Source organism: Solanum dulcamara, chromosome 4, assembly GCF_947179165.1.
Source record: "Solanum dulcamara chromosome 4, daSolDulc1.2, whole genome shotgun sequence".
Taxonomy (NCBI): Eukaryota; Viridiplantae; Streptophyta; class Magnoliopsida; order Solanales; family Solanaceae; genus Solanum; species Solanum dulcamara.
The window spans coordinates 11,870,305-11,893,224 of NC_077240.1; the positions used below are offsets into that span (position 1 = coordinate 11,870,305).

The 22,920-nt window shown below is 35.0% G+C and overlaps 2 protein-coding genes across 4 annotated transcripts; both read right to left on the bottom strand.

The window, feature by feature from the left end:
* Positions 1 to 66: 66 nt before the first annotated feature.
* Positions 67 to 5,067, bottom strand: LOC129886259 (uncharacterized). Its single transcript, XM_055960858.1, has 2 exons — positions 4,899 to 5,067; positions 67 to 3,883 (listed from the first exon to the last, which is right to left on the bottom strand). Exon 2 carries the CDS (start codon positions 3,809 to 3,811, stop codon positions 554 to 556), a length of 3,258 nt encoding a protein of 1,085 aa, XP_055816833.1. The 5' UTR covers positions 3,812 to 3,883; positions 4,899 to 5,067; the 3' UTR covers positions 67 to 553.
* Positions 5,068 to 14,199: 9,132 nt separating this feature from the next.
* LOC129886260 (uncharacterized) lies at positions 14,200 to 22,708 on the bottom strand. Of its 3 annotated transcripts, none has more exons than XM_055960860.1 (6): positions 19,638 to 22,708; positions 18,455 to 18,630; positions 17,569 to 18,358; positions 16,976 to 17,488; positions 15,530 to 15,705; positions 14,200 to 15,433 (listed from the first exon to the last, which is right to left on the bottom strand). In XM_055960860.1, exons 1-6 carry the CDS (start codon positions 22,402 to 22,404, stop codon positions 15,089 to 15,091), a joined length of 4,767 nt encoding a protein of 1,588 aa, XP_055816835.1. In that variant the 5' UTR covers positions 22,405 to 22,708; the 3' UTR covers positions 14,200 to 15,088. The 3 variants fall into 3 exon arrangements, with proteins under 3 accessions (XP_055816835.1, XP_055816836.1, XP_055816834.1); XM_055960861.1 differs by having other exon boundaries at positions 16,976 to 17,464; positions 19,617 to 22,708; XM_055960859.1 differs by having other exon boundaries at positions 19,617 to 22,708.
* Positions 22,709 to 22,920: the final 212 nt, after the last annotated feature.

A 22,920-nucleotide genomic window follows, 5' to 3' on the forward strand; every position in this document is an offset into this window, starting at 1 on the left:
TACTACTAGTTTCTAAAATAACCCTTGTCATCCAATTCAAAGCTAAAGTTAACTGATCCCAAGAAGTATCAAAGGAATAGCCTATTGAAAACATGTAAAACCTGAAAATTTCAACTTTCCACAAAAGGCAATAGAAAACAAAAACCACGAAGCCTTTTAAATAACAAGAATGTTGCCTGTCTAATATCTCCTAACATGTTTCAGCGACCATCTGGCAATACAGTTGCAAACATACAGCATTTAAAAGTGTTCATGTCAAATGCCAATGATACTCTTAATTGTAGTGTGTACTCTCTTAAGATTATACTAATGATAGCATCGGTGAGTTCTAACAAAACAGACCCTTGACTGAAGTAACACAGAAGGCTGGAGAATCTGTCATATCTACAGGTCATCTAATCATCGAGCAAGAAATTGATGAGAACAAAACGCCATCAGTATGTTAATAGAGCAACTGAGGGAGGAAGATTTCATTTCCAATATTATCTGAATCCAGGAGAACAAATTCACATTTTTTGAGTCCCATCACACTACAACTGGTGCATTCACTTTACTAAGAACACGGTGCTGAAGCAGGATCAAGCTCCCAGCAGCCTCTCAAAACCCCTCCTTTTTCCCCAGTCAGCTGAAATGCAGGGATCTGATGAGAAAATCTCCCAAACTCATCTTTATGAATTTCTAGAATAGCAGAATTCGATCTTTGTATTCTTGGAGACCTAAAGACTGACTTGAAACCATTCACACGCACCATGGATGAAACTTTTATCCGGTCTTTCGAATTCTCAACGACCTCAACTATCTCATAAGCAGACGTGTCAGGATGCAAACTCAATTTTTTCCAGTTCTTGTACAGTGCCCAAATATCGCCTTCTCGTGGATAGATCTCAAACCTGTTCCTATTAATAGATACTGCTTTCACCACATGGGAGAAGGAACTAGGATCATAGACTTTACGTTTTTCACTCTGGACTTTGAATGTTCCACAAACCAACTGAGCATTTTTAGGTCCTGCACATGCCTCAATAAGGACTACATGCAATTTGAATGGGGCAGGAACAATTTTCTTAATCTGAGCATAAATCCTTGGCATGCTATTTTGACCATAAAGAGCCCATACCTGATCTACTTGAAACTTACCCGAGGATATATCCATCCTAAAATCACAAAAAACTTCTTCAGAACCTTTATCATCAGGCAAGGTTATTGGATTCTTGGAGCTTCCAGAGGAGTTGCTGAGATCAAAGCTCTTTGGGCATGAATGCAACTCGTCATCAGTGTCATGACTTGGTACGCTGGGACTTGAGTGATGGTCTCTTTTAACACAATTATCATCAAAATAAGTGGAAGAACTGTCATTGGCAGAATGAGAGCTCATCTTACTTTGTTTTTCCTCGGATAGGTTCACTCCTCTAGGAGATCTTCGAACCTTAGCAGATTCTCCATTAGCAGCACCAATGCTTTTCAACTCCCCAGACTTCAGAGATACCGTCACATTCTCAGAGATCCTGGACTTATCTCTAGTTCCAGATGGAACTGCAGGTGAAACATTTTCTACAGGTTCAGAATTTGCAGGCTTACTGCCTTCCATAACCTTTTCAGGATACCAAATATCATCTGGATTGAGAGGTAAAGAAGCAGGATCAAGTTCAAAGGATCCCGCAGGTACACCATCTCGTTCAGTTCCAGTCATTTTGGATGAAGGAATTCGATGAGAGAACTTGAAAAGTTCATTTGGCTTTACAAAGAATGTACCAACTTCAGTCAGCCTTGTTCGCTGGAAAAGGCTAACAAATCTGGCCACTTTATCCAAGTAACCAACTTGGACACCAACATCCACAACATAATCAGACAGGATCTCCACAATTTCATACTTGTACTGCCTATGATTATCTGGATCAGAGCTCCAACCTATATCCCAATCTTTGAAAAGGGCCCACGTTTCTCCTTTCCTAGGATATACAATGTACAGACCCTTCTTGCCCATTTCGCACTGCACTTGATGAGAAAATGTAAGTCGATCAGAAGTGCATTCAGTACTCCCACTTCTAAATTTCCCACAGCCAACAGGCAACTCTGCCTTGACCCAAGCTCTGCCCCTTTGATTTTCTGGGTGAGCCTCAAGCCAACTGAACATCACCTTAAATTCAGGACTGTATACCTTCCTAATGTGGGCATAGAATCTTGGCATGCCATCAGCTGTATCATAGCAAGCCCAGACCTGATCAAGTGCAAAGCAATTTTGGGCTTTAAGCTTGTCAAAATCACTAAATTCAGGATCAGGATAATCATACATCTCCGGAATATTACTTTCAGGAACTGTATCTGGTTCTGAATCAGAATCCACAATAAGTTCAACTCTTTTTGAGCCACTTGAGGGCGGTCTAGAAGCCTGTTCCTTAACTGTCTCAAACTTGGAATTGTTGTTTTGCACATCTCCTTCAGGAAGGCCTGCTCCATTTTGATTTAATCTTTCCACAGAATTACTGTGCGGCATAGTTACATCAGCTCGATGTTGATCATCACCACCAACAGCTTCTTTCTGCTGAATTTTGCTTTCTCCAGCTGACTGATTAGCCCGTGCCTTCTTCAGAGGGCTTGCCAACTCATTCTCATTATCACTTACACCTTCACTGTATGAAATATGCTGCCTACGCCGAGATGATCTCCTAGTGCCATAGCCATCAACTCCATTTCCTTGTCCAGCAGGTGGATCATTTCCATTATCAATGTCCACATCCTCTGTCTCCACACTGGTTGAAGTATCATCGCTCTCACTCGATTCAACTGTCTGTTTCCGACTCCTTTTCCGGCTTTTGAGATCCACCTTTGGCCTTGAATGTCCTTCTCTCATACCTCTCTTTAGCTTTTCATGTTTTTCATCTTTTTGTTTGGTCCTTATATCCTCAAACACTGGAGCAGTCTTTCCTCTGCATTTTTCTGGTTCAGACCCTGCTGTTCTACTGCTATAACCTGGCTGGTATCCCGTTTGGGTGGGTGGAAACCCAGCACTGCTTGCAGTCATTTTCGAAGTTCCTTGGTTAGGAAGCTCTTTCTGCTCTGAAGGCTGGTTAAGATTAGATTTAAGGGGCACATTCTGACCTCCAGGCTGACTCCATTTGGGTCCACAAGGGGCACCTTGAGAACCTAAATTATATGCAGTGAAAGATTTCGTGCATTTCTGGCAACGTAGAGTACTGTTCACATAAGTACTGTAATACTGGTATCTAATTTTGCAAGAGGGACATTGCGTCCAGAACGTTTCCTGCATTGCAGATGAAGTTGGTTGCGTATATTTATGGTGATTTAGATTACTGAACTGAGCACTGAAACCATTTTGAATGTTGGTTTTCCTGAGAAATGAATTTTGATTAACCATATGAGGCGGTTGCTTTGCTACTCCAGCTCCGGATATAACTCTGTACTTATTATCATATAAAGACCTTTTGACTTGGTCTGAGAGAACCATATTTGCTTCCACAATTAGCTTGAAAGCTGCCTCTGCTCCAGGCAACTTATTCTTGTCAGGATGAAGCATGAGTGCAAGTCTCCGATATTGTTTCTTGATAGTTGCTTCATCGGACAACCTATCAATTTGAAGAATCCCGTACCAGTCCCTTTCTGATCCTACTCTGCTGTTTTGAGCTGAACAGTGAACATTACAGACGGCAAGTAACTGGGATATGTTCTCTAGTTGAGGGTAAAGTTGTTCTGCTTTCATTGCAACCTTTTTAGCCCCTTCAAAGTCATTATTCAACATTTTCTTCTCCGCAACCTCTTTGGCCCTTATGGCCTCATCCTTGTTGCAGTCCATCGCAGATTGCACTTAATAAATCAACCAGCCAGGTTAAACATACATTTCTAACTTATCTTCTTCATCCCAATTCTATAACCACATACAAGAGAAAAGGAAAATTATATCAATTTTGCAAAAAGTGTGCATATAAACAGAAATAAAAGCAGTGTATTAATACAATGACATAACACTCACAAAACAAAGCAAGAGTACTAAAAGGTAGTAAAAAGAAAACGATGCAATTCTCAACACAGATATGGAAAAATGCATTTTGATTATTAATACGTTGCATCGCAACAGCTCTGGTAAGAAACTTTACCAGTTTACCTTAATTTATAAGGTATGTACTTTTGGAGCAGCTAGGTTTTGATGGTGGCAGATCAAAACCACATAAAAACGAGAAGCTCATATGAATTGTCGTGTTATTTCACTTTAGGTGTAACAAGAAAGATGCAAACAAGGCAGAAACTTATACTAGAACTCATAAAATCCCTCTCAGATTAGAAGGGGGATGTACTGTGGCTTTTCTGCTAACTTCAACAGAACCCCAGCAGGACCTTTGTGCTTTTTTAATACAATTGTTACCATTTCATAAAAATAGAAAAAAAGGGGGGGAAGCTTATATGAAGATATCAGAATCTGCACAAAAGAATAGCTCATTTCAACTAACGTAATCCTGATTACTGAGCATAGCCGGTCCTATGATTCTTAACATGTTTAAAATGTCGCGGAATAAGCACAATACAGGTTATCGCACAGTGATAGAAACTCAAACAGCTCATTTTTTTTACCAAAAATGAACAAGAGAAACAATTATTAATACCCATTTAGCTAAAGTATCAGAAACTTGTTAGAAACCCCATAATTCAAACACCAGAAAACAGATCAGCAAACATTCAAAACCCTAAAAATCAATTACGCGAATTGCAATTTGTAAAACCCCAAATTGAGAAAGAAAAAAAAAGGGTCAACACTGTCAGTCCAAATGCTTCAAACAACTAACACAGATGTGATCCAAAACCCCAAATCACCAAAAAACAAATAACAACACACACACAAGACTATATCTTATCTAACAAAAAAATACATGATAAAATATGCTTACCCATTAGAGTCACACGCCTGATATGAAAAAGGGTCTAAGAGAAAGAGCTCAGTTGACACACAGATATATATATATACAGAGAGAGAGAGAGAAAGAGAGTGAAAAATTCAGGAAATTGGGGAAGATAAAGAGTCTGACTACTCCTGAAATTTCATTCCCTAAAAACAAGGGTTCTTCTTATTCCTTGCCATTGATACAATAGTGAAGGGTTGTTTGAATTGAAATTTGATTGGGGCTGGGCCCATAAGTTTTGGGGTTTTCAATTTGGCCCATTAAGAAATTTTGGGCTTTAAAAAGACCTACTTGAACTTGATCGAGATTCAATTTGTTTGACCTACTTTTCTTTTTAAGTTTGTTTCAAAAAGACCGACTATTTTTCTTTTTAGCAACTCTTCAGTTCAACTTTTCACGTGGCATGTTTAAAACTATAAGATTAAAGGGCATTTTGGTACATTTGATATATCTTTAATTTGATCATATAGATAAAAGGGTGTGGAAGACTCGTACTAGGGTATAGAAAGTTAGTAGGTAGTGAAGTGTTGTGTTGCTTTTCAAGGGTTTAGTCTTGTTGGTGTTTCATTGTATTAGTCGTATTATTGTAGTTCTTATTTTTGATATCTATCATCGCGTGTTGTTTACTGTATTTTGATTGATCGCACTATTTTGTTGTTCATGTTTCTTTCTTATAGGCTTTGCACTACTTCTCTTGCTAGTTATTATGTTTTCTTCTTCTTTGTACTTGAATTTACTGTACTTGAGCCGAGGGACTTTCAAAAACGTTCTCTCTACCTCTACGAGATAGTGGTAATGTCTATGTACAACTAGACTTCTTTGATCCCACTTGTAGAATTTTACTGGATATGTTGTTATTGTTGATATATCTTTAATTTAAAATTACGAAATTTAAAAGTCTTTTTTATTTTTTAAAATTTTGTGTCAAGTTAAAATAGGTCAAACAAATTAAAACGACGGGTGTTGTATTGTTGGTAGACAATGAGTTGATCAAATAGTAGATCCTGATCAACTTTGACGAGGAACACAAACACTCTATTTAGATAGTTGTTAAATATTATTTCATAATGTATCGTATTACATTGTATTATGTTGTACTATATTGTATTGTATTGTATTGTTTTAATGAATACAACATTTTGATAGATATTATCGTTCTCCGTAGTTACACAATGTCACACATCATGAATTTGAATGGTAAACCTATAAGAGAAGTAAGATATGAGATAGAGATATTATGAAAATGTAGGGTAAATGATATAATATAATTATTAAATAATAATAAAGATAAAATGAGAAGAAAATATTAAGGTAATGACGCGATCACATCAAATTTATTGCTGCATAAAATGGAACTTTTCGTCATTACCTAACGATAGATTTAAACAATATCATATAATAAAATTTATATAATGATTAAAACAAATATTGCATGTAAACAAATAATACAATCTAATAAACGGTAACGACCATCCAAACTAGGTGAAAGTGTTATTGTAACATAACTCATTACATATTTGATTGCAACTAGGGGGTGTACAAGTCAAACCGTCAAGACAAACTGAACCGATCAACCAAGTCAAACCGACAAAAAAAACTGCCTTGTGGTTTGGTTTGGTTAGTTTGGCATTGGAAAAAAATAAATCAATCATTATTGATTTGATTTGATATTAATAGAAAAAAAGTCAAATCAAATCCAACTCAAACCTACATAATACAATATAATTTTATTTTTTTATACATAAAAAATAATAATTATAATATGCTTTGTAAGTATTTTTTAAATTGGTTTATAACTTTCATTGTTTACATATAATATCTCATATTTAGACTTGTAATATGACTAAACTATTGACATGTGTTATGTCTTTTTATGAATTTTGATATGTTTTCCAATGATAATATCTTGAAGATTTCATTGTACATCTTATCTTTTTCGATTTTATTTGCTCAAGTGTATTTGAGATGCCATTAAGAAATATAATCACACGATCAAGGGAACAACCTTCAATTAAGAGCTTCAAATACGGCATTAAATTATACAATCAAGGAAGCAACTTCTTCAATTTAATCTTTTTTTCAATTACGGTATAATTGTAAAACAAAATCAAAAGAATTGACTAAACTCAAAATCGAAAAAAACAACGTTAGATTGATTTGATTTGATTTATAAATTTAATAAACTGATATAGTTGATTTAATTATTTTTTGATGAAAAATCAAATCAAATCGACTCATATACACCCTTAATTGCAACATTTGGGGAAGTCTTAAAGATATTTTGGAAGGTTAGCATTTCATTAAAATTCCTTTGCCAAGGGGGGAATATAAACTTTTGAAATATTTTGTGTGTTACTTTTATGGGACTCATAACAAAGTTTGTGAACCCTTTCCATAAGTACAAGGAATATTTTGGAAATTCTGAACATAGAACAAAAATAGAAGAAAGAGCATACCAACATAAAAGAGTTTACATTTGCACTTTAGCCCCTCATCTTGTGTGATTTTGATATAGAGTAGAAACTCTCTAAATTAATATTCGATAAAAATTAATAAACTCTCTAAAATGATATGTTTTTCTCTATTTTCGACTTGGCCTGTGACAAAAGTCATTAATTTTTATAAGATAATAGGATAATTGTTATAATATATATTAACTTAACAAAATAAGAAAGAGAGAGTAAGAGAAAAGAAAGGAGAACAGAGGAGAAATTTATTTGTGTATATTTTCTGTATCTGTGCTTAATCTTACATTGCAGGTGATGGCTTATTTATAGCCAAAAAGATGAAGTAAAATAATGGGATGTAGGCCCCACTTAAATTAAACAAAATTCAAGTGGACAATCCATTTGTCCATTTGTTCTTTAACACTCCTTCTTGGATGTCCACGTGAAATGTGTCTTATTAAAAAAAATTACAAGAAATAATATATATATTTATTCTGAACACCCATAGATGTTGTGCCTTGTTAAAACGTTAATAGAAAAAATCCAGTGAGAAAAAGCCTAGTGAAGGAAAAAGAGTACACACATCTAGTAATACGTCTTGAGTGTTGCCTCATTAAAAACCTTACCAGGAAATTCCAGTAGGATAAAATCTTGGCTAAGAGAAAAAGAGTGCAACGTGTATTTTATTTCCCTTGATGAAAACTTCACTTAATATCTCGAAAACGACGCATTCCAATTGTGTATCTCATTTTCTCAAAGGTTGAAGTTGGCAATGCCTTGGTGAACATGTCTGCTAAATTATCACTTGAACAAACTTGTTGAACATCTATTTCACCTTTCTTTTGAAGATTATGAGTAAAAAAGAATTTTGGTGAAATGTGTTTTGTTTTGTCTCCTTTGATGTATCTTCCCTTTAATTGATTTATACATGCAACATTGTCTTCATACAATATTGTTAGAGCGTCTTTTGTTAAAAAAAGGCCACATATTTCTTGATTGTGTTGAGTTATTGATCTTAACCAAACACATTCTCGACTTGCTTCATAAATGGCTATTATCTCTGCATCTACATGATTTGAAGAAGTGGCAACTATAGTTTGCTTTGTTAAACGTCATGATATAGATGTACCACCACATGTAAATAAGTAGCATGTCTGCGATCGACCTTTATGGGGATCAAACAAATATCCTGCATTTGCATAACCAATTAATTATTACGTGGATTCATTTGAGTAAAACAATCTCATATATGTGGTCCCTCGAAGGTATCTGAATATATGCTTAATTCCATTCCAGTGTCTTCGGGTTGGCGAAGAACTAAATCTTGCTAACAAGTTTACTGAAAAAGCTATATCTGGTCTAGAATTGTTGGCAAGATACATTACTGCACCAATTGCACTAAGGTATGGTATTTCAGCACCAACAAGTTCTTCATTATTTTCATGAAGTCGAAATGGATCTTTATTAATATCAAGAGATATCACAATCATTGGGGTACTCAGTAGGTGTGCTTTATCCATGTAAAATCTCCTTAAAATATTTTTTATATATGTTGATTGATGGACAAATATCCCATTTGCAAAATATTAAATTTGTAGATCAAGATAAAATTTTGTCTTTCCAAGGTCTTTCATTTCAAATTCCCTTTTCAGATATTTTACTGCCTTTGAAAGTTCTTCAGGAGTTTCGATAATATTTAAATAATCAACATATACTGCTATTATGACAAATTCAGATTCAGATCTTTTCATAAAGACACAAGGGAAAATTGAATCATTTTTATATCTTTCTTTTAGCAAATATTTGCTAAGACGGTTGTACCACATTCATTCTGATTGTTTCAGCCCGTATAAAGATTTTTGAAGTTTTAATGAAAAAGTTTCCCGGGAATCTTTACATATTTCAGGCATTTTAAAATCCTTCAGGAATTTTCATAAAAATATCGTTATCTAGAGAATCATATAAATAGGTTGTAACGACATCCATCAGATGCATACCAAGTTTTTCATGAACTGCCAGATTTATAAAATACCTGAAAGTAATTTCATCCACCACAGAAAAATATGTTTCCATATAATCAATGTCGGGTCTTTGCGAAAATCCTTGGGCCACCAGTCGTGCTTTATATCTTACGACTTAATTTTTTCATTTTTTTTCGCACAAAAACTCATTTGTACCCCACTGGCTTTATACCTTCAGGTGTTCGGACTATCGATCTGAAAACTTTGCGTTTTTCAAGTAAAGCTAATTCAACTTGAATTGCATCTTTCCATTTTGGCCAATCATTCCTCTATCTACACTCATCGACAGATTTTGGTTCAATATCCTCATTGTGTTGCATTATTTTCATAGCAACATTATAAGCAAAACTATTGTCGACAATTTCGGTTCCATATTTTTCTCGATGAGACATAATTTATCGGAATTTCTTTTATCATTTTCAGGTGACTTAACCTCTTTCAAGATTTTATCAATTGTTATGTATCCTCACCCTTCTTAAGCAGGTTCCTTCATATCATGACCATCTTGATTATTTGCTCATTTTCTTTTTCGAGGATTTTTATCTTTGGAACTGATCGGTCTACCACATTTTAAATGTGGTTTAGACTCATTTGCATTAATTAATTATCCTACTTGGACATCAACTCGAATTGGAGCATTAGCAGTTGGGTTATGAGATTTAGTAACTCTTGATAGGTCAGTAAATGCATCTGGCAGTTGATCACATTTATTTGTACGATGATCTAAATGAGATAGTGATAATGCATTCCAATCAATTTCTCTTTTCAGCCGCTTATTTTTTTCCCTAATGTTGGGTATACTGATTCATCAAAATGACAATCAACAAATCTTGCATTAAATAAAATCTCTAGTCATAGGTTTCAAATATTTTATGATAGAAGGAGATTCATATCCAACATATAACTCTATTTTTCTTTGGGGTCCCATCTTTGTGTGTTGTGGTGGAGCAATTGGAACATATACTGCACATCCAAATATTCTAAGATGGAAAATGTTCAACTCCTAACCAAAAACGAATTGTAATGGGGAGACTTTATGATAACTTGTGGGTCTGATCCGCACAAGACTTGTTGCATGCAAAATAGCATGACCCTATAATGAAATGAGAAGTTTTGTTCTCATAAGCATTGGTCTAACAATTAATTGAAGATGTTTAATTAATGATTCCGCTAGATCATTTTAAGTATGAACATGAGCAACCGGATGCTCAACTGTTATCCTAATGGACAAACAATAATCATTAAATGATTGAGATGTGAACTCGCCAGTATTATCAAAACGAATTGTCTTTATTGCATAATATGAAAATTGTGCTCTTAATTTAATTATTTGAGCAAGTAATCTTGCAAATGTCATATTACGAGTTGATAATAAGCACACATGTGATCATCTTGTAGATGCATCTATTAAAACTATATAATATTTAAATGGTCCACATGATGGGTGAATGTACTCACATATATCACCATGTATACGTTCAAGAAATGTTGGGGTTTCAATGCCCACTTTGATTACTTATGGTCTAGTAATCAATTTGCCTTGAGAATATGCAGCACAAGAGAATTCTCTAAATTGCAGAATCTTTTGGTTATTCAAAGAGTGTCCATGTAAACTCTCAATTATTTTGCGCATCATATTAGAATAGGGATGACCCAATCGGTCATGCCAAATAATAAAATCATTTGAGTTAGTAAACCTTTGATTTACTATGGTATATGTTTCAACCATGCTAATACTTGTGAAGTATAAGTCGGATGAAAGAGCGGGTAACTTTTCAAGTATAAACTTTTTGCCCAACATCATTGTAGTAATGTAAAGATATTCATTTTTTTCATCATTTGTGGTCTCAATATGATAACCATTTTGAAGAATGTCTTTGAAACTTAATAAGTTTCTTTGAGACTTACTGCAATATAATGCTTCATTAATTGTTAAATTTGTTCCTCCGACAATAACAACTTTAGCTTTTTCGGATCCTTCAATTAATCTTGTACTACCAGATATTGTATTAACATTAGCTTCTTTCATAATTAAATAAGAGAAATATTTCTTATCTCTTAAAATAGTGTATGTTGTGACACTATAAATAATACACATATTATCATAATTGATGTTGGATCCAACTGATGACTGGAAATTTCCATATTCTTCATAAACAAAAAGATACATGATAACAACGTGAAAAATTAATAACATAAGAAACTTTATAAAATTGTACTGCCTTAAGAAATATTTTACGAGGACAACATAATATCAAACATAATAAAAATAACTATTTTTATCCCCAATTAGATGATCAATTCTTCAACCAACATTCATAAATTCTTCAGCTTCCAAATGAGAAATATTTGGTAGATCTTCGAAAGCATCATCTTGATAAGCAAAATTCGCCTCAATATCTTCATATTTATTTGAGGAGTTGCTTCATTATCATCATTCCAAAAATTTAAGTGTGCATCTACATTATTATCTCTTCTTTTGAGAGAGGCTTGATAAAATTTCACAAAATGATCGGGCGTACGACATTCACGTGCCCAATGACCCTTCATACCACACCGGTGGCAAATATTGGATTTACATCTGAAAAGATTATTTTGAGGAACTTTATTGTTGTCATGTTTATTTCCATCATGATGACGATAATTGTTTCGTCCTCTTCCACATCCTCGCCCAAGTCCACGACCACGACCACAGTCGCGGCCGCAATAATTATTTTATCTTGATTCAGACTGATTATTGGCTGTTACAACATTCGCTTCAGCGAATGGAGCAGATCCAGTGTGACAGACTTTATGATTTTTTATTAGCAAAGTATTATTTTGCTCAGCCACAAGTAAGCAAGTAATTAATTCAGAATACTTCTTAAACCTCTTTTCACGATATTGTTGTTGTAGTAACACATTTGAAGCGTGAAAAGTGGAAAAAAGTTTTCTCAAGTAAGTCATCATCAGTGATATTATCTCCACATAATTTTAACATGGAACTTACCTTGTGGATGTCAGAATTATACTATGGCACAGTTTTAAACTCTTGAAATCAAAAGTGTATCCAGTCATATCGGGCTTTTGATAACACCATAAGTTTTAGGTGGTGATATCGATCTTTCAAATTAGTTCATAATTCAAGGGGGTTTTTCATAGTTAAATATTCAATTTTTAATCCTTTATAAATATTATGACGGAGAAAAATCATGACTTTTGTTTTATCTTGGTTTGATGCTTTATTTTCTTGTTTAATAGTATCACTAAGACGTTTAGCGTCAAGGTGAATTTCAGCATCAAGAATCCATGATAAATAATTTTTTCCGGAAATGTCAAGTGCCACAAACTCAAGTTTTGATAAATTTGACATGATAAAAATTGAGATAGAAATTAATTTAGAAATAACAAAGACAACTAAAATAAAATTTCTTCAATAGATATACCTGATATAGAAGTTAATTTGTCTGAAGAAAATTAGAGCTTCGTGCTGATAACGTGTTATAATATATATTAACTTAATAAAATAAGAATGAGAGAGTAAGAGAAAAGAAAGGAGAACAGAGGAGAAATTTATCTGTGTATATTTTCTGTATCTGTGCTTAATCTGACATTGTAGGTGATGACTTATTTATAGCCAAAAAGATGAAGTAAAATAGTGGAATATGGGCCCCACTTAAATTAAACAAAACAAATATTTCAAGTGGACAATCCACTTGTCCATTTGTTCTTTAACAATAATATATTTTTAGAATACTCTATAAATATATGGTCTCATTAATATTATAAATTGATAATTCTTTAAAATTATAAAAATATCTAAGATAATTTAGTAAAATATGATTCTAGTATTTTTTTTTGTTAAAGTTTAAATCTAATTGAAGTTCATGTCTAAGAACCCGTTTGGATCAACTTAAAGCCCCTTTTTAGCTTTTGGACGTGCTTGTCTAATGCTAACTTTAACTCATAAAGTTCTTAAAGTCAGTTAAAAATGAAAAGTTAGGATTCCTGACCTTTTTTTTTCCTAAGTGCTCAAAGTCATTTTCTTTGACCATTGAAATTACTTTTATATCCCTTATATTTTAACTAAATTTCCAAACTACCATTTTTATTCTTTTAACCCTAAAATTCACATAATTTTTCTCATTTAAGCACTTTTATCCAAACACTCAACTGCTTATTTGTAAAAATAAATTTCAGCACTTCAAAGTTCTAAAAGCACTTCATACATAAAAGTTACTTTTTTTAAGCCCATCCAAACGGGCTCTAACTTTTCTTATTGCATCCAAAAGTTTCGGTGTTGTATTTTCGAACTGCCCAAAAAATTGTGAAAATTTCTAGACAAGATAAGTACTTCCCTATGCATAATTGGTTCCAAATGTATTGTATCGTATTCAAATTTAATATTGTTTTCTTTGATGGTATCCACAATTTCTTCTAAGCTCTGGACCTCCGAACATGTATAATTTTCATGTGTGATCTAATAGGCTATTGACATTCATTTTATTGCGGTAACCGAAATTATTAATCATAACCTCAAATTCATAAATGTCGTTTTTACAAGAGAATTCATTTAAATTCCTCAAGGAAATGTAACCAAAATTAACCTTTATTAAGTCTCGAAAACACTCTTTAAATTAATAAATATTAATCTATCAAATAAATAATATCTTTATAAAATAATACTATTTCATAATTCCGGTAATATTTATTTAGAAAGGTTTTGCTGTACTAGTATTTTGAAAGGCCTAGATGTTTGTGTTTAGGAATTAGGTGCTAATACGATTGTGTTTAGAGACATCACTCTTTTTCTTGAGCAATAGACTTGTCATAACAGATTGATTTCTTTCCACACAAGACAAGATTCTTTTCTTTTATTGAATGGACAGGTGCAGTAAGATATACAGGACATATATACTAAAAAACGTGGAAAACCAAAAAAAATAAATGATTTTACACAAGTCACACCCAATCATCTGTACAACCAGGAACCTCATGGATGCACCAAAAAGAAATATCAACAATGCAGAATCCCTTCAAAAACTTTCATGTTTTCTCCCTCAAAACAACCTTACATGAGTGCTAGTGGAGCACCTCTCTGCGCCTTGCGTCTTCACCTCCATCTTCCATAGTCCCAGTTGAAAGACATTTCTTTCACAATACCTGCCATCACCCCGAGGTACAGACCAAACCATTACAGAATTTTCCACTATAAGAAAGACTACCCTACAATGTAGAAGAACATGATCCATGTCTTCACCCGTGACCTCATACATGCCACCACAAACCAATGTAAGTAATCTCGATCAAATTCTCAGCCACCAAAACCCACCCCTCTTGCTGCTAACCAGGTAAAAAAAAAAAACACATCTTCTAGGTATGTTAGGGATCCAAGCTGAGATGTAAAGAGAAGCTACCTCCTCCCTAATCAAGAGCTTCTCATAACACGAGTTAATAGAAAACACTGCATGATTCCCCACCCCGGCCTTCAATATCATGGTAGTCCTTTAATGTGCTTTGATTGTAAACCAATTCATTGAATTGTTAACCAAAATGTTTATCCCCACACCACCTGTGCCCCACAAAACTAAGGCTCCTGTCTTTCTCCCTAAAAGACGCATCATCATTGAATTCTTCTTAGCCCTTTAAGATATTCCTCCACAAAGCACACCCACAATGCTTGTACAGAACATAACTGTGAAGGATTGTCAATATAAAACACTTAAACAACTCATCTCTTCATGGATAAATGACAATGGCGCTTAAAGTACTGTTTTTGTTGAGCCCTGTAGATAAACTCAGTTTCACCAGCGGGGGCAGAACGTTTCTTCATAAGCTCTCTTCGCGTTTGAGCAAATGGAGCAGATCTGCAAGTTCTGTTATTTGGTTTATCTTGTTGAAACTTAGCAGTCAAGTCCAAATTTGAGTTTGATTGCCTCAAGATTGACATCTGATATTGAAGTCTTTCGATCTGTTGTTGAAGACAGAAAGGTGAATATTCCGATTGAAGACCACGATCCACAATATGTCTAACTGCATTTCTTAGTGCATGTTTTTCACTGTTTATAGCCTTAATCTGCGAAAAAGACAAGTTTTAAACTTAATTTTGGACTTCAGAAGAAGTGATCAATTCATGATGCTATTTGCTAAAAGGGAAGAGAAGACTACATACTTGGGCTTGATAAGAACTATTCCCAGCATGAAGTATTTGCTTGGCAATCTGTTTTGAGTGACTTACATAATCCTTCAGGAGCAACACTGGTGAAACCAAGTTAACAAGCTCAAATGCATAGACATAATTAAATGCCAACAGCCATTGCTTTTTATTTCTAAGATTTTGGACGAAGCCTGCAACTCAAAAAAGAACACAAAAAGAAGGGGAAAGAAACGATCAGTCAGATAAATCCAAAGGTTTTTCAGTCTTTGGTTATCTTCAGAGGAACGAAGGGAGAGTACTGTAAAAATGTTGCCCGTCTGAAGTTCCAATGCTAATGTTTTCAAACACCAAACCACACCCTCATAATAACTGAACTGAATGCATTTTCTAGTTATATTGGCATCAAAAGATCTGGATAATAAATAAATCAAAGAATAAAAGAAACGTAAACAAAGGTTTATCAGCTCCAAGATTATCACCAACTTTATTCTGAGAATTGAGACCAGAACTCCTCACTAATCCATGTCACTCTATTTAAGTTCGTCTCCAACTAATATTTAATAATTGAAGTTATTTGACACTAGAAACTCTCTATCCCTTGATCTCTTCTACTGGCATAAAAATCCTAACACAACATAAACTTCTAATATTGGACCTAAAGCAAGTGTAATGAAAAAACCAAGCCTCAATCCCAATTCCCAACTAAGGAGGTTATCCAAAAAAAATCCAACCTAATTGGTTGGTATTGCTTAAATGGATATTTTTCTTTCATTATACTCTGTTCTCCCCCAAGTCTAGATGGGTCCGAAGAGATTATACACCTTTCTAGATAACTCCTGCACTGGTACAGTTCAAGGTCTACATCAGGACAAGACTAAATCATCGCAAGCGAGCTTCTCTTATTTATCCAATGTTTACTACTTTCACTTTTGTAAAATGTGATCATTTCTAATGTTGTTCATCCTTCTATGACTACTGATTCATCAAAAACTAATTAGTTATTTAGTTTTACAGTAAAAGTAAGCCTGCCGCACTTCTCCTCCTTTATAAACTGACAATGTGAGAAAGCCCACATATATTTCGGCAAATAACATAAAACTGTTGATTGCCAAGATCAAGGCTGCCCAGGAGAAATTCCACCTTCCTTGGACAAAGTTGAACCAACTTCAATGGGAAAAAATCATCATACAAAATGAATGCTGGTCCTAGCATGTCTGATCAGATTACCCCTCTTTTGTAGCATACATAATATAAAACAAGATGTATCCTACAAATTTATCTCTACAAAGGATATTAACAGGATCTAACCAATTAAAAAGGCAATTGGAACCAAAATTTCATAATCAGAGATATGAAGAGCAGAAATTTGTGACCCTGCATATTCATATTGGGAGGTGATTTTATGTGTACACAGGCACATTTCAAAGTGAAACAAACATTAGAAAGAGAAAGGAAACATACATGGGATCTCCTCTGTCAGCCCAAGGATTTTGACCAAAGCAACAACCCTTTCAGTTGGCTGAACTTTCTCCAGGAGACCTAAAAGTCTATCGGAATTTAAAGAATCTGTTATTTTATAAATAGCTAAAAGCTGCAAAAATGCCACGACCTCGGTAGGATTTTGTTGGGACCAGATCAATGTAGAATACCAGTCAGATGCAAACACAAAAGCTTCCATTTTAACATGAAGTTCAATATGTGGAGAAACTCCTCTCAGCTGGTCCAACAGATCAGAGAAACTCCTCATAACTGATGAGAAGTTTTCACACCTCACTATTTGTGTGGGATGACAGTTCCGGAAAACATCCAATACAAGCAAAGCAGGATCTGATGTACAATGTAAACTTGAAGCACAATTGCAGATTACATCATGTCCTTCGCCATTCGTATCCATGTTGTTGCAAATAGATTCATCTGTACAGCCTTGAGCCTGATGTTTCTTGGATTTTTCTATGGAAGGAAAATCATCACTTCCTGAAAAGGCAACAATAACACCAAGTCTAGGAGAAAATTTGACAATACCATATAAAAAATTCTTAGATCTAACTACTTACTTGAAGTATTATCTGAAATACCAAGGACGTGACAAATTTTAGATGTATTCACATGATGTGCTACCTTGTGATACAAACTCTCAAGTTCATCTTTATCAAAGGCAGATGCCAATCTATAGCAACCTACAAGAAGCAGAAAACCCAAGATTGCCAAATGGTTTTCCATTTCAGTCATCATCTTTGCTTTCCAGGCAAATGCAAGCTTGCTTGCTATTAATTTAGCCTCTGGTATAATCCCCCGTGAAAGTTCCATCAATTGTTCTAATAAAAAGATGCAACTCTGCCTGATAATATTACGATGGAATCCAATCTCTTCTTTCTGATGGTTGGGAGGATAAAACCCTTCCAGTGCCTCCAACACAAGCATATCCGAGTCCGGTGACATTCGAAGAGCACTAAAGACTTCACTGCGCAACAACTTGTGCTCCTTCGAATGCTTGTTTAAAAAATTCTGCAAATTCTTTCCACTCATGTTCATAAGGATAATTGCCATAGTATTGGAATGACCGAAAGTGCAAGCGCAGGCTTTGGCAGAGACTGATACAGAGTTGAGGGCCTTGGTGCCTGTGGGAATAAATGGATTAGTAGATCCCATCTGATTCATATTAGCTTGCTCTGGCCTTTTAGCCTCAAAAAGGAGGGATAGTGCAGCTTGATCTTCCTTCTGCCTTGTAAGCAATTCTATCTGCTCTTCAAGTTGTTCTACCGGATATTGAGACTGAAGTTTGTAATCCAGAATACATCTGATAACAGCTCTAAGAGAAGCAACCCTTCGTTCAATGGCGTCAATCTATTGACAAAATTTTAAATAGAATCTCTTTTTAAAAATGAATCTTTGATCTTAAGGGAGGAGGTTAATATATTGGCAACAGAAGTGGCATAGTACCTTTTCTTCGACGGGGCAGGTCTCTTTCTCCAAGACATTCACATAATTACTTTCAACACATTCCAAGTAATCTTTCAGAATGGCTGTGGGTGGGAAATGGTCCACTAGTTCAAAAGCATAAGCATATCTAATAGCTTCAAGATGTTGCTGCTTGGTAAGAAGAATCTGGACAAAACCTGAAATCATAATGAGTAGGTTGCTTTAGTTTGTAACCATGTGCAAGGGTAGTGCTATTCCCAATTACAATTTATAATAAGACAACCATGTGCACATGTAACAAGATTCCAGTACACCAGTGACCAAAGAACTTAAAATATTTAAGGAAAAGATCTCAGCTACATGTCACACTTAACTGCCATAAAGACATCTCACTTCTCATTTGTATAACAAACAAACTATTAATTGGAGAATTGAATAGCTACAGAGAAATGGAGTGTTGTGTTATATAATCTGAAATTTCTTACTTTTGCAACATGATCTCCCAATGGACAGCCAACTTGGTCCAATCAAGGTCCAACTTATTAAGTGTCTTGAATAGAATTCCCAACTATTTATGTCAATATTTCCAACTCTTAGTAAAGTTCTTAAGCAATTCACAAAATCAGAAGAAAAATTTTATGAAAGGGAATCGTGAAATGGGAAGGGTTATGCCACCAAAGGAGCATGGAGGATATTATCAGATTTTAGCAACAAATAATAAAAATCTCCATATGCAAAATGAAAATGTAATTAGCCTCTAGGAATAGATCTTTTTGCTTCTGAATTTTTACGTGTAATCAGGTCCTTGTACAAGATGCAGATGACATTATCAACCTGGTCAGCAGAACGCACGAATTGTATAGCTTTCATAAGCACAATCTTTGTGCTCGTTTGATTCCAATAAAACTCTTAACCCTTGTCAAAGAAAAAATAAGAGTCTCCTAATGAAATGGCTATGGAGATGTGGCAGTGAACAAGGAAGGAAATTATCAAAGCATGCTGAGTAATGCAACTGGAGCACTAAAGTGAATTCAGCATAGTATTGTGTTGGAGCCTGGAAGGATATAAGCAAACTACTGCAGGAATCATTTCTGATGTGTCTTTGCAGTGGGAGATGGATGCTTGTTAAAAGAAATCATTACCTTAATTTATCAAAAAATAAAATAAATACCAATATACTTACAAGGTAAATTCTGTTTCATACCAAGAGAACAACACAATTCTGCAAATTTGTCATGCTTAGCAACAATCTCCAGCAGGATCATAAGCTCATCAGCATCAAAGGAAGAAACCAAATTGTATGCAGCCAAAAGATACAAGAAACCCAAGACCCCGTCTTGGTTGCCTTCTGTAGCCTTCATTTTAACCTTCCAATCCCTTGCAATGTATCCTGCTATTCCCCTCACAGAATCTAGAATCTCTGGTGAAACCCTAATTAACTGCTCTAACAGAAGAATGCAGCTCCGTCGGACAACACTACCCTCAAACTCTGCTTCTCCCTTTCTCAAATGGGGAGGATAGAAACCTTCCATTGCATCAAGCACCAATGTTGCTGGGTCAGCAGACATCTGAAGAGCCTCAAAAACGTCATCAGACATCAAATCCAGCTCCTTCTCATGCTCATTTAAGAAAATCTGTAAACCCTTCCCATCCATTATCACACCAAATCTTGTAACAGCAGAATTACCTACAATAGTATCAACCCTGTCTGCTGCTACATCTTCAGTAGCTTCTGTCTTTAAGTGTGCATTAGGAATAGCATTCAACTGCTTCTCCTTCTCTCTGAACTCTCTACACCGATCCTCAAAATGCTCCTCTCTTGTTTCAAGCTCTTCTAATCTATCCTTAATCGTCTCCTCTCTAAGTATAACATCTTTCATGCGTTGCTCAAAAAGTCCTTGCTCTAACAGGAATTGTCTCTTTTCAGATTGAAACCCCTCATAGCTTTTTTCCGTAAATTCCTCTGCTGAATCCAGCTTCTTCTCCTTTAAATTAAGCTCTTCAACACGCTGCTTATATGCTTCTTGAGTAGAATCAAGCTCTATCTCCCTTAAATGGAGTCTCTCACTGAATGACTTCAAGTGTTCCTCCTGGAGTTCAAGTTTCTTCTTCATTGCACCCATAAATTTCTCCTTGTGCTCAATTTCCTTCTTCATTGAGGACAAGATCGCCTCATTAGAGTCAACTTGGCTTCCAAGAGCATTCAAGTTATCTACTTCAGCTTTGAATTTGTTTTTCACCAACACCAATTCGTTCTCCTTCAACTTCAGCTCAGTTTCGACAAAATTCAACTTTTTTACCTTTTCTTTAAGTTCATTCGTCACAAAATCTAAGTTACTTTCCTTCAATGTCAGTTGTTTCTTCATGCTATCCGACATGTTTTCCATAACAGCAAATTCCTCTTTCATAGAATCCAAGTTAGCTTCCTTCTCCCATATTTCCATGTTCACATAGTCCATTTTTTCTTCCTTTTCTCTAAGTTCCCTCACCACTCCATCTAAGTTACTTTCCTTCAATGTCAGTTCTTTCTTCATACTATCCAACATATTTTCTATAACTTCAAGTTCCTTCTTCACAGAATCCAAGTTAGTTTCTTTCTCCCTTAGTTCCTTTGTCATGTAATCCATTTTTTTTTCATTTACTCTAAGTTCCTTCTCCAGATAATCTAAGTTACCTTCCTTCACTATTAATACTTTCTTCACACCATCCAACCTGTTTTCCTTAACAGCAAGTGCCTTGTTCACAGCTTCCAGGTTATTTTCCTTTTCTACAACTTCTTTCTTCAATATCCCCAATTTACTTTCCTCTGCCCCAATTTCTTTCTTCACACTCTCCAACTTACTTTCCTTAACAGTGAGATTCTTCTTCACAGATTCCAAGTTATTTTCATTCTCCTTTAGTTCTTTCTTCACATAATCCATTTTTTTATCCTTTTCTCTAAGTTCCTTCTCCAAATACTGTAGGTTACTTTCCTTCACTCTCAACACTTTCTTCATACCATCCAACCTGTTTTCCTTAACAACAAGTGCCTTGTTCACAAATTCCAAGTTATTTTCCTTTTCTCTAATTTCTTTATTCGAAACCTCCAATTTACTTTCCTTTGCTCTTAATTCTTTCGTCATACTATCCAACTTACTTTCCTGGAAAATAACATCCTTCTTCACAGATTGCAAGTTACTTTCATTCTCCTTTAGTTCAATTTTCACATAATCCAACTTATTCTCGACCACCCTTAGTTCTTTCTTTGCATTATCCAACTTACTTTCCTGGAAAATAACATCCTTCTTCACATATTCCAAGTTACCTTGATTCTCCGTCAGTTCTTTCTTCACATTATCCAAGTTATTCTCGGTCACCCTTAGTTCATTCTTTGCATTATCCAACTTAACCTCCTTTATCACAAGCACTTTCTTTACAGATTCCAACCCCATTAACTTAACTTCAAATTCCTTCTTCATGCTCTGCAAATTTTGAAATTCTTCAATTTTTTCAGCCAATTCTTGATCTTTCAACTCAAGGGCATGTGTTTCATGGCGAATCCAAGTCTGAATCTTGTTCAACTCCTTCTCTTTAACATGAATCCCCATTAACTTTTCCTCCACATCCCCAATTTGTTTGCGCTCAAATTCAACCTCCTCCCAGAGTCTTTCCACCATCTTCTCCTGATCATTCAACTTCTCCTCCCTTAACTTCACAGTCTCAGCAAACCCTCTTCGCGCCGCACTCAAATTCTTCCACTTCAACTCCAACTCCTCCTCTTTCCTCTCTAATGATTCCCTAGCATCATTCACTTCCTTCAACCTCTCCGCTACCGATTCTTCAACAGCAGACCCTAAATGCACCTCCTTAGTGAAACATTCCTCCTCGAACTTCCCCCATTCTAAAATTAACTTGAGTATTTTTCGCCTCAACTCCACTGGTATCTCCTCGTTGTTATACAATGCTTCCGATATCTTTTCCAGTACACCCATATTTCTTCACCAACATACATACAAAAAACAAGAACCCACCAAAACCCCAGAATTTTTTAACTGTTACAAACAAGAGAATGATGAAGCAGACAAATTTTGCTTGATAAACAGAGAGTTTGGAACCAGAAAAACTAGAGCGAGCTTGATATAAAAGTAAGTTCTTTTGTGGAGTATACTAAAAGGAAACGGAAACCGAACCGGAACCGGAACCGGAACCGGAACCGGAAAAAGGTCAAAAAGAAGTGGGATTCAAAAAAGGTACAACAGAGTAATTTGACTTATGGATAGCACCTTAAATTTGACTGATGATAGAGTGTTCTTACAGAGTTGGTTTGATATAAAGCAAAATATTTTTTAAGCTTTACTTATTTTATTTTTTTGTATTAGTGTGTAAGTAAAAAAATATGTTATTTTAAGAGCTTCTTTGATTATATGAGATAAAATTATAATTTGAAATCATATAAAATGAAATTGAAGTTTTGTTTAAACAAAATCTCTTAAGTTATAATTTTTACC

Excerpts from the sequence above, each read along its gene's own strand:
- LOC129886259 (XM_055960858.1), bottom strand. The coding sequence starts at position 3,811 with ATGGACTGCAACAAGGATGAGGCCATAAGGGCCAAAGAGGTTGCGGAG.
- LOC129886260 (XM_055960859.1), bottom strand. The coding sequence starts at position 22,404 with ATGGGTGTACTGGAAAAGATATCGGAAGCATTGTATAACAACGAGGAG. Across the intron at positions 18,359-18,454 it reads CCTGCCCCGTCGAAGAAAAG|ATTGACGCCATTGAACGAAG; the intron begins GTACTATGCCAC and ends TTTTGTCAATAG. Across the intron at positions 17,489-17,568 it reads TATTTCAGATAATACTTCAA|GAAGTGATGATTTTCCTTCC; the intron begins GTAAGTAGTTAG and ends TTGCCTTTTCAG.